The sequence below is a fragment of the Miniopterus natalensis genome, chromosome 2 (genome assembly GCF_054644295.1).
Source record: "Miniopterus natalensis isolate mMinNat1 chromosome 2, mMinNat1.hap1, whole genome shotgun sequence".
Classification (NCBI taxonomy): Eukaryota; Metazoa; Chordata; class Mammalia; order Chiroptera; family Miniopteridae; genus Miniopterus; species Miniopterus natalensis.
In genome coordinates, this window is record NC_142082.1 from 104,338,373 (window position 1) to 104,349,849 (window position 11,477).

General features: G+C 43.7%; 1 protein-coding gene across 6 annotated transcripts in view; it reads left to right on the forward strand.

The window, feature by feature from the left end:
- DCP1B (decapping mRNA 1B) overlaps nt 1-8,676 on the forward strand; it is a 50,417-nt gene extending 41,741 nt beyond the window's left edge. For 3 of the 6 annotated variants that reach the window (XM_016224865.2, XM_016224866.2, XM_016224869.2), the window contains exons 6-9: nt 797-925; nt 3,294-4,148; nt 5,905-6,147; nt 8,419-8,676. In XM_016224865.2, the coding sequence (XP_016080351.2) occupies nt 797-925; nt 3,294-4,148; nt 5,905-6,147; nt 8,419-8,499 (1,308 nt within the window). In that variant the 3' untranslated portion in view covers nt 8,500-8,676. Of the gene's footprint in view, nt 1-796; nt 926-3,293; nt 4,149-5,855; nt 6,148-8,418 lie in introns of those variants that run through there. The other 3 variants (XM_016224867.2, XM_016224868.2, XM_016224870.2) reach the window with 3 other exon arrangements.
- The last annotated feature ends 2,801 nt before the right edge of the window (nt 8,677-11,477 follow it).

An 11,477-nucleotide genomic window follows, 5' to 3' on the forward strand; every position in this document is an offset into this window, starting at 1 on the left:
CCGGCCGTGCTAGGCTCGATATTTTTAAACTATTGCTTCTTAAGCATATTGATAGCCTTTCAAGTATCCAAGTATCTAAGATCCTTTAGGGTCTTGCAGACTGATACCGTTGGTAATATTTTAGAACACTGAATTGTGTGACTGAGAAAAATTAAGCTTAAATTTTATTTGTACTCAAATGTAGCTCAATAAGAGGCAATTAAAAGACTTACTTTTGTACATGAAACTCTATCAAAAAATAGCTACCAGTTATGCCCTAGCAGGTTTGGCTTAGTGGTTTGGGCGTCAGCCCTCGGACCAAAGTCCTCAGTTCAATTCTGGCCAAGGGCACGTATCTGGGTTGCAGGCTTGATCCCGGTCGGGGCTCGTGTGGGAGGCAACCAATTGATGTGTCTCTCTCACACTGATGTTTCTCTCTCTCTCCCTCCCTTCTACTCTCTGAAAAGCAATGGAAAAAATATCCTCAGGTAAGGATTAAAAAAAAAAAATCGTGCCCTGCAGGGCATGGCTCAGCGGTTGAGCGTCGACCTAGGATCCAGGTGATTGGGGTTCGATTCCTGGTCAGGGCACATGCCCGGGTTGCGGGCTCGATCAGTGACTCTCTCATCATTGATGTTTCTGTCTCTCTCTCTCCCTCTCCTTTCCTCTCTCTGAAATCAATAAAGATATATTTAAAAAAATAAAATTAAAAAATAGCTACCAATTAGGTAAAATAAAGAGCAAGAAGGAAAATATGTTCTTTTTAAAAGAATAAAGCTTCTTTTACACCAAAAATAAGGTCTTTTTTCCATTTCAGTGTAAAACCTGTTCTGAGCCAAAACAGATAACCAGTTCATCTGCCATTTACGACAACCCCAATCTCATCAAACCAATTCCAGTGAAGCCCAGTGAAAACCAGCAGCAGTGCATACCTCGACCCAGTCAGGTACTCAGTTCTCTGCTTTTCATTTAAAGTGTCTCTATAGGGTTCTTAATGAACTTTTACCTAGAGTATAGTCAAGGGAGGGCCTGGTGCTGTCTGAGGATGCTTTAAGGTAAATGCAAAAAAAGAGAGATTTCAAGTTAGAGATTCTTTTATTATTAACAATTTACTCTTCCTTAAAAGGGGTTAAAATTTTTACTTTTGGCATTTACCATACTCTATGCTAATCTTTTATGGACTTGAACTCCTTACAGGATAATGTATTAAAAAAAAACAAAAACAGCAAACTATAACATCATCAGAGTTAACAGGAATATTACCATGAGGCCCACATTCTGCTGAAGTTGATGGTTGGTTTCCCAAAGCAGCCAAGGCAGCAAAATTCAGTTTAACATTTCTGAGCACCTCCTTTATACCAGGTACAATGCCAGACCATTGTGTATACAGAATGGGATTCCTGTCCTGAGGAGTGGTATAACAGTTCTCTTTAGACCCAAAAATTTGTCATTGTATTTGCATCTAATTATAAATATTATAGCAGTTTTTGTATGAATTTACATACATATGGATATATATTTTAGAATAGTAAAGTAGTAACAAAATTGCTAATCTGCAAGTCCCAGAGAGAGAGGAAGGAAGGGAGAGAGAAACATTGATCAGCTGCCTCCTGCACGCCCCACACCAGGAATGAGCTTAAAACCCAGTGAATCAAACCGGCAACCTTTCAGTGCATGGGAGGACATCCAACCATCTGAGCCATACGGGACAGACTGTGAGTCCCATTATTGATTGTAAATATAATGTGGCTGTTTCCATTTCTTATGGTTATTCCTCATTAAAGTTTTTTTTAAAGGAATTGGTTTAAATCAAGTTTGAAAATGAACATGGAACCAAAAGACATAAAGACTAGTTAATGAAAGTCTTGTGTTGAATTTTTTAAAAAATAAGTCTTTTCTAATTATCTTTTACTTTTGTTTGCTTTCCATGGAAATCTGTTATTTTAGTAGATAAATGAGAATATGCTGATTTGAGAATGAAGCTTCTGTTTTCTTAGCCCAATAATACAGAGAGCAACAGAAAGAGCCAGAGATGATATAGAGCAGGAAGGAAGCAACTTTGTAACTGGCTGGGCCACGGCAGATTTTATGATTTGATGATTTTTTAAAGCTACTATTATATAGTTGTCAACCAATGGTAGTTTGTACCAATTCAATGGGAACGGGAATCCTCAATTTGGGGTGCAGTGAAGAAGGAAACTTTATTCAGTGCAAAACAGCTCAACTGTGATACAGCAGGGCTGGGAAAATAGTACCCCTGGTGAGGCAGCCGTGGGCCAGGCCCCTACCTGGCTAGACAGCTCTGCTCTACTCTGTACCAGTCTGCTTTGTGCTGTGCTGTTCTTGCAAGACATCTTCAGGATTTCAGCTCAGCCAGGGAAAGAGTCTTGAATCGTCCATGGAAAGGGAAAGTGTGTTCCCAGAGCCAGAGGGGAGCTGGCTTATTGAGACAGAAGTCTCAGCGCCTGGTCCATGATTGGTCCATCCTCATGCAAATGAGGATTCCAAATCCTTGCAATTTGATTGGTTCAAAAGGCACTGTCCTTATTGGTCAGAATAGAACCACTCTGGTTGGTCAGCTCTGTGCAGCTCTGATGGGATGGGGAAAGCCTCAGTCCCATTGGTTGAAATAGGACTCTAGGAACTCCTTTATAAGGATGGGCTCAGCTGACAGAGACACAGTGCAGGCAGGCAGTTCCATGCAGGCTTTTCTTTGAAGCATGGTTTGCGGCAGAGGTCCCTGTGTAAAAATGGCTATTAGGGTCCTTTTTAAATATTTGAGCCCAGTTAGCCACTTAATAGGTATCTTTGTTCTCAGAGTTTATATAGTCGAAAGGATCAAGTTGGATTAAATGACATGTTTCTTTCTCACCCTAAATTTCTATAATTCTGTGAAAAGCTACCAGGAATTCTGAAATCCTCATAGTCCTTTGAATTCTCAGTATCTTCTTATACTTTGCAGAGTTAGATGGACTTCCTGTTGAAGAGATTACTTACCTTCTAGTGGATATAATTTTATACCATAGTGGTTCCCAATCTGTGAACCTCAGGCCCATCAGGACTCATATTTCTATTTCATCAATCAACAGATACTAAAATATAACAGCTACCTTGGAAGTGGTAGGGAAGAATGCTGTGAAAATTATTGGAATTAAAAAGGTCTCAGTTTTGTGAAGTTTATTATAATTAAGTTTTTTATCCTCTCTAATTAATCCTTTATAAATAGAAAAAAATGATTGAGTAAATTATGTTTCATATCCCCCAAATAACCAAATTGTATGTAGATCCATTTTGAGACATTTTTATTTTTCCAGACCTTAGACCCTGAACCCCAACACTTGTCCTTGACAGCGCTCTTTGGAAAGCAGGACAAAGCTACATGTCAGGAAACTGTGGGGCCTCCGCAGACCTTCCACCAGCACCAGCAGCAGCAAGAGAAGCTTCCGATTCGGCAGGGGGTTGTACGTTCCCTGTCCTATGAGGAACCCAAAAGACACTCACCCCCCGTTGAGAAGCAGCTATGTCCAGCCATTCAGAAACTCCTGGTAAGGAGTACAGACCTCCACCCATTGTCAGAGCTGCCTGAAAACCGGCCCTGCAAAAATGGCAGTGGCCATTCTGCTGGGGAAGATTTTACGGGACCTGTCCACCTGGGGTCTCCCCAGAGCGCTGGGACTTCTCATCGTGTACACAGTGCTTCCAGACCTCAGAACCTGTTAGAGAAGCTCCAGAGTGCCCCGGGAGCAATGAACAAGTATGACCCTAGTACACCAGCACCTGCCAGCTCAGCGGCCCCAAGCATCACAACCCTCACTGCTGCCACCCCTGCAGCTCCAGGACGGGTGGCTCAGCCACAGCTGGTACATTTCAATGGCTCCCTTCCACCTCAGGCACTAGGATGTCAGGCTCATGAAAAAGAACAGCCCACATGCCCAAGACAAATGCCCCCCCCCTCTGGCAATCAGACTAGTGGTTCTGGAGTGATCTCCCCTCAAGAGCTACTGCAAAAGCTTCAGCTTGTGCAGCAGGAACAGCAGCTGCATGCGTCTAACCGGCCAGCCTTGGCAGCTAAGTTTCCTGTGCTAACTCAGAGCTCTGGAGCAGGGAAACCCTTGGAATCCTGGATTGACAAGACATCCAACACAGAAAAGCAGACTCCTCTTTTCCAGGTAAATATCCACTGGTTATTACTGTGATGCGGTAAAATTTAGAATCAGCTTCTGGGCTCTAGGGACATTTCTGTCCCAGTGTCCAAAGCCTCCCCTGTGCAGCTTATATCACCTTAACTTCCTGCCTGGAAAGAGAATCTTCGCTTTGTTTAGCAATCTGGGAGCTTCCCACCTCTCAGATACTTTATTTGTAGAGTTAAGTCTTCGCAGTTTATAAGGTCTGAAGACAGGGACATGCGAAAGGACACAGACACAGGGGGACCCTAATCTTCATTCTGGGGCATAGCTGTCTGGCCTGTTCTTGTCATTTTAGTCTACAGTAATTGGTGCTTGTTCCCTGCCGGGCGCCGTGCTGCATGCGGGTGCAGAGTGGTGAGGAGCACAGATGCTGCCTCTGCAGAGCCACAGGCCCTGGGGTTGGGAGTCGGGGAGAAACGTGCCATTAACTCCATAAAGGTGTGGCCTGTTTTAATTCATATCATCTGCATAGCGTAATGAAGATGGGGAGAGAAGTATGCTATGTACCCCCCCACACATACACAAATTTCCAGACAGGGAAAAATATTGTAATTTTTAGAAATTGTTTATCCTTCAAGGAAGATGGTTCTCTATGTTCATCAATAACTTAGAACAGTAAGAAAACCGCAAGCTATTCTGTTGCCTGTGGGTAACATCTGGAGATCGGGCTTTTTTTTTTTCATTTGAATTAGTGCAAGTTCATTGAAAATGCAATAGGTTTAAAAATTAGGAAGCTGTCCCTGTTACATGTCTCAGCATTGGATGGTTGTCATGTTTTGGCAAGTAGCCAACAAAATCTTCCACTCTTTTTGAAAACCAAGATCATGAGCATGTAGCAGCTTTGTGTCCATGAGGCACTGAGTCAGAGAGCTCTTGTCTATTTTTTATTAAAACCTCAAATCTGAGTACCCGTTTCTATGGAAACAGTACCTACCACTCATCCTCATCCTTCTTTCAATGTAATCTTGCCCCGTTTTTATATGACTTTTTCTCTTTGATGGTTTAGATTGGACAGTAGGACACTTGGGGTTGAGAGTCAGACATGAACGTCTGCACGCGCAGCCCTCTTGTCTTTCAGGCTCACAGCTGGAGCCGAGGAAGAAGGTCCAGTGAGCCACACGGTGCTGGCCCTCCTTCGGGAGCCTCCAGCACGGCCCTGCCCCTGTGAGAGCCGACAGGGACAGTTAAACAACCCACCTTCCTCGAGGCTAGTTTCTCCCCAAAAAGATACCAAGGGAGTGATTATAAAATTACAGCAGCTTCTCCCTCCTGGTGGGAAGTGAGTGGGGAGGCTGCTCTCACCGGTTCCTCCGTAGAGAAATCCGAGGTGGAAACGTGTGCGCCTCCAACAACTCATGTCGGTTGTTGGAACTTTAGATCAGAGTAGTGGACAACCAGCCCCGAGGACAAGGCCAGCAGTCCTACGTGCATGTTACCAAGCGATAACTAGAGCAGAAAAGTAAAGTGTTACTGAGAGGCCAAGCTCTGTACGCAGTGGGAACAGTAGTCAGCGCAGCAAGTGCTGCCAGAGCTGCTGTGTCACGACAAGGGAGATATGGGGGACTGAACAGGAGTCAGTTCTTTCGAGCTTTTCCCATCCAGTGAAGTTGTGAACAGTTAGGATTTAAACTCACCTCTGTCTGCTCTTGCTAACGAGTGGCCTCTTTGTCTCTGTACCTGTTGTTTCAGTGAGCTGCTACTTACTCCTGCCCTCTTTGTATGTATTTGCTATGAGCAGGTCATCTCACCTCAGCGCATCCCTGCTACAGTTGCTCCTTCTCTGCTCATGTCCCCCATGGTGTTCACACAGCCCACCTGTAGCCCACCAAAGGAGAGTGGGCTCTTGCCCCTGGGAAGCCAAGAACCAGCTGCCGCCTCCACCAGCCTCCTCCTGCCTCTGCAGAGCCCGGAGCCCTCCATACTCAGCAGCAGCCCACTTACCAAGAGGCAGCTTCAGGAAGCACTGCTGTTCCTCATTCAGGTAGGGGGACTGTCGTCTCTCTTCTTCCCTTTACCAGTCCTGCTCACCTACTGGTTGCCACTCTGAGGTAAGCACTCAGTTAGTGAGTGTCTGCACAGTACTGCCCAGGAATAAGCGGACAATGTAACAGCTCACCCCAGACCACAGTGGCTCTGTGCTTAGCTGGATGAGATTCAGGATATCAGCTGTGGCTTTAGGTGTCTCCATGCCTTAAAGATTTTGTAATTTGGAAGACTAAGTCCTCCAACCTGTCACCTGTCAGAAAAGAAGGAAGCAGACACTGTAATTAAGGACTGTCGATGCTGTGGGGTGCCCAAACCGAGAACTCGCCTTCGGGAGCAGGAGTGATGTCGTCTGAGCAGGCGGAGGTGCTTAGTGGAGAGTCAAGCAGACTGTTGAGTAAGAAGTAAGCAGGTAGGGGAGCAAGTAACGGCTGTGACTGTGGCTACTACGGGCAAATTTACAAATAGTTGTGAAACCTGCTCATCAGAACAGCAGAGGGTGACGAGACTTCTTTGGCAGCCATGAGTCTTACTTGTCTCTATGAAATAACAATAACAGCTGACACTTACACAGAGCTGTGTGTCAGGCACTGTTGTAATGCCTGACATTCATTAATTCATTGGATCCTTACATAACAACACTATCATTTTTCATTTTAGACAAGGAAACTGAGGCTAAGTGACTGGCCTGAGGTCACACAACTAGTAAATAGCAAAGCTGGGCTCCAAACAGTCTGGCTCCAGAGCTCTCCTTCCTGCCACCCACAGTGGGGGCCGCAGTCCTAGGGAGACTGCTGCAAGGACTCAACCTCTGGGTGTCCACCCAGCAAAGCACATCCACAAATAAATGGCAGATCCTGAAAAGTGGGATGCTTTTCTCCAGACTTCACACACCTCAGTTAACATCTTTAGGTATCCTTTTGATAGTCTTTAAGAAAATTTTTGTGGTATTTGGCTTAAGCTTCAGATGACTTTTAGGGAGCAGGCCAGCACTTTTGCAGCTGTCTCATCTTAAGAAGAAAATGGTCTCTGATAGTAAAAACATTTTTTAAAGGTGATGTATTTTGGAGAGAATGGAAGGGATGGGGCTAGAAATCAGCTGTAAGTGTGAAAGTGGAAGACTACTAAAGAGGCTACGATTGTGCCTGACTAGGTCACAAATATCAGGATACCAATGGTTTCCACCTTTTTAAGCATTTGTGATGTGTTCATGAAGACTTAGATAGGACATCATTGAGCAATAAAGGGAAAAAAACAAATTTGAATTTTAAAGTTTCGTATTCCTTCTGGCTCGTTCCAATTAAATCACATTGTTCCAAAGTTCTCTGTGCAGGAGCTAAGGCTCTGAAGGCCTAGAGCAGACCCTGTATACTGATAGTTAGGAGTTATTTCCCCCCACTCTCCATGTACGTTTTACTTTTTCCTATGTTTCAGACGTATTTTCCTTGTGAACTGTTAGAAGTCACTAAGCAGTTTGTTTTCAGTATTTTCCTGTTCGCAGGACGCAGTAGGGACTTTGTGGTCACTTTGTAGGAAGAACAGAGATAAGTAGCTCTCCTTCACTGATGAGAATAATGTTAATTCTGTGAGTGGGTGCCAAGAGGGAGTGAAGGGGGGATGTGTAATGTGGGTGAATTGCTAAAGCTTTAAAGGATTTGAGTGGGAAGCAGAAGTCTCCAGAATTAAAAACAAAACCACTAGTTAGACCTGTGATTTTCCCTCAGCCCTTAGCCAGGCAGAAGGGCTCAGAGACTGCCGGTCTAACTGCTGTCCACTTGCCAAGGCCAGACACTTTCCATAACTAATGGGAGAATTATACCAGCTTTGATGAGATACTGATGAAGCATATTGCAAGTAAGATCTTAACTAATGCCAAAAGCATAAAATACCCTAGCAATCTAACCAAACTTCGAGAACCACCAACCTCAGTCAAGCCCTCCCTATCCAGTCTTCTGTTGGGGACCTCTGTGTTTTCACCCACAGACCTAGGACTTTCATGAGTGAGCCTCATTCCATACACCACATAGCCAGGCTGCCCATCTGTGCTGTATGTAACATACTGACCATTGAAAACCTGCAGTGGACTGTCTGGCCTGGCCTTCAACCCCACTTAACATTCACATATGCAGTAAAAAACTACCAGCTGTTAGACAAACAGGAGAGATGAGCATCTTAGGATCAAAGTGCCAGTGCAGCTCTAAGACAGAGGAAGCCTTTTGTTTCTGCCCAACAAATCACATTCCCTCGGTCTTTTGGTTTTGTTTTCCAGAATGACGACAACTTCTTAAATATAATCTACGAAGCTTATCTCTTCAACATGACACAAGCAGCCATGAAAAAAACTATGTGAAAGCAAACATTTTAAAACTGATTTTCAAGGTCCTCCAGCTCAAGGCTTTTCTGTTAAGTGTTGTTACCCTAAGTGTTTCTGCCTTTTTTTAAAAAGTATGTGTAATATGAAGTAAAATGTTTCAGACTTTTTTCAGTCAAGCTTTTTTTTTTAAAAAAAAAAAAGAAAGAAAGAAAATACATCCTTCAGTACACCTGGTACTAAGAATTGAGTGGGTAGAAAAAGTGCTTTGCTCATATCACACAGTAAATGCCAAACTTAATTATTTATATTTCTTACTATGGGGCCATTTCTAGAAGAATTAGCCTCTCCATAGGATGGGCTGTTCTGGAAACTTGGTTTCTTTTTTGATAGCTCTGGTTTTCTGTGAACACAGTGTGTGTAATGTTCCCATTGCTGAGCTCCGCGCCTGCCTCGATGCGTGCCACCACAGGGTGGCAGTGTCACCTCGCAGACTGACCTGCGCAGCCCTTCCCCAGCCTTTGGAAGCAATGCTGGTGTGCTTGTACCAGACAAAATAAACCTCTTGCCTGTAAAAATCCAATTGGCATGTCATCCCCCAGGCCTTTGAAGGGAGATTATTTCTAAAGGTATTATAGCTAGTTTCTAGAGGACAGTTGTTCTCGGAGTCCACAAATAGTCCAGATTTCCAGTAACATCTCCTTTATCCCAGCTCATTGCTGTTTCTTTTGGACCCAACCAGCGGAATATGCCTGCCTGTGTTTCCAGATAAACATTTTATCATTTTAGCAAATCGTGCTGAGAGGAAGGTGACAAAGGATTTTGAAGCTTTTCTTAGCCTCAGAGGACAGGCAGTGAATAGTTCAGGGTGTAATGATAAGCATTCTTCAAGCTTGTAGCAGACTGATCTTTATGTTCAGAGTTGAGCAGCTCAATCTTGGGAGGAGTCAGGAGAGCCCTTGCCAGGTTGTTAAGGCCCAAAAGAGTGGGCCTGGGAGTTACTCCCTGCTGAGTATTAGTAATAAATAAAGCTTTGCAGTTCTATGGCCCTCTTTATTCTGGATCATAAAAAGATCTCTAGATGACTGCACAGAAGATAGGTTCTGTTCTAGTTTTATAGGTCACAAAAGGAAGCACAGGGAAGGTAGGTTTCCTCAGAGCTTTAGGAATAGGGTCTTATTGTAAGACCACCTCCCCACTTCCCACACAGGAGTACTTCTGAGGAGAAGAGGTGAGCAGAAAGGCAGTGACTCTTACTGAACTACGGGCCATACTCAAGGCAGAGGAGCCTACTGTCATTCTCCTACATTTGGGAAGGGATGGTTTCTTTTGTTTCTTTGATTTCTCCTACAACCTCTAACACAGTGACATTCTAACAAAATACTTGGGATTGATAATTGCTTATATAATATCTTAATATTCTTATAAGGAGACTGCAGAAAGAGAAAGACACATGGATCTGTTATCCAAAGTCAATGACTTTGGCAATACATACACTAAAACTGGAACAAGTCAATGATATACTTAATTGCAGGCAACCTTTTTTAAAAAACATCTCTTTGATCTTTAGTACATGTTCAGAGCTGCTTCTCTCTCTAAGGAGAAATTAATTCCATTTTAAATGTTTCTAATATATTTGGGGCAGCAAATGGCTAATTTCATGAAATTTTTCTTGTACCTCAGCATCAAATAAATAAAATAAAAAGAAACATCAGTTACAGCAGCTAATGTGAAAAGATACATGTGGTAAGGAAATGAACCCCAGCCCAGCATGGTCCTACCACACTGCAGGCCTCACTCAGGCCTTTGTAGGTCAACACCACAGGGATCCGTTTTGAAAATAATAAATTCCCCATTCTTTACTGGAGTGATACACTTTAATTTGGACCAAATCACCCTCTTAAAGGACACTTGGTGATGGGGTGCTTATTCCTTCTATATGGTGATGCAGGTAAGAGCTTCTTTGTACAGGAGCTTTCTATAGTGAGTGCAAGAAATTGGTTAAAAGGGTTATCTAAGGCACCCCAAATTAGATTTCATATGTAAAGTAACTCTTTCCCACTGCCACCCCAAAATCTGAGAACATCACAAACCCTACTCCTAATGTCAGTGCTCCCAGGCAGCAGTTTTAAGCTGATTGAATTTCAGATGGAACCCTGAGATTTTGTTGCTAAAGGCAGCATGGTCCATGCAGTGGATTTCAACCTTGTGAAGTTACGGAAGTCAGTTCTGCCTGGTGTGGGGACAGGACACGGAGTCAGACTTGCCTTCAGTTCCTGGACAGGTGAACTTTTTCAACATGCTGTTTTTTCATTTGTAAAATGAAAGTCATACCCTCCCACAACGTCCTTAGGAGGATTAACTGGGAGCATCATATGTAACATGTTTCCTGCCGTGCACTCTAGAGTTTCTGCCTGCCCCTCTGCCTTGTCTGTTAGGCCCAGTCCTCTGACCTTTGGGACAAGGCCGACAGCTGCTGGACTGCACTTCATCTGCCAGCCATCATGACCTATGTTCAGCTGATACTGACACATGTACCTGTGGTCACTTTGCCATACCCTTTTCTCCCCTTCATTTCTTTCTCAATAAAATGAAAACAGTTACACATATCCCTTCCTTCCAAAGGAAGTGCCATGAGCTCTTCAAGACAAAGATGCCAGTTTAATCCAAAATAGTATTATTGTTACTGCCCTACATTTATGGGAAAAGTGCCATTTTAATTGCAAAGCCAGAGAAGGCAGTGCTGTTTGATAGAACTTACAGTCCCTGAACAGTCTTCTGAAAAGACACTTACGATGGTAGGCATGGTGGTAACTGTAGGGTGAGAAAACCTTTGTTAGCATCTTCAGGAAGTTCCTGGTATGTGGACCCACCATTGCTGATACCCACAAATGGCTTCTTCCAGCTCATTCAAAAGGGAGGCCAGGGCAGAAAATCCCCAGGCTGAGGCTCTCCCGTGAGGGCACACGTTGTTTTCATCCGGTAAGTTTATTCTTCCCTCAAACACTATTAGCTCA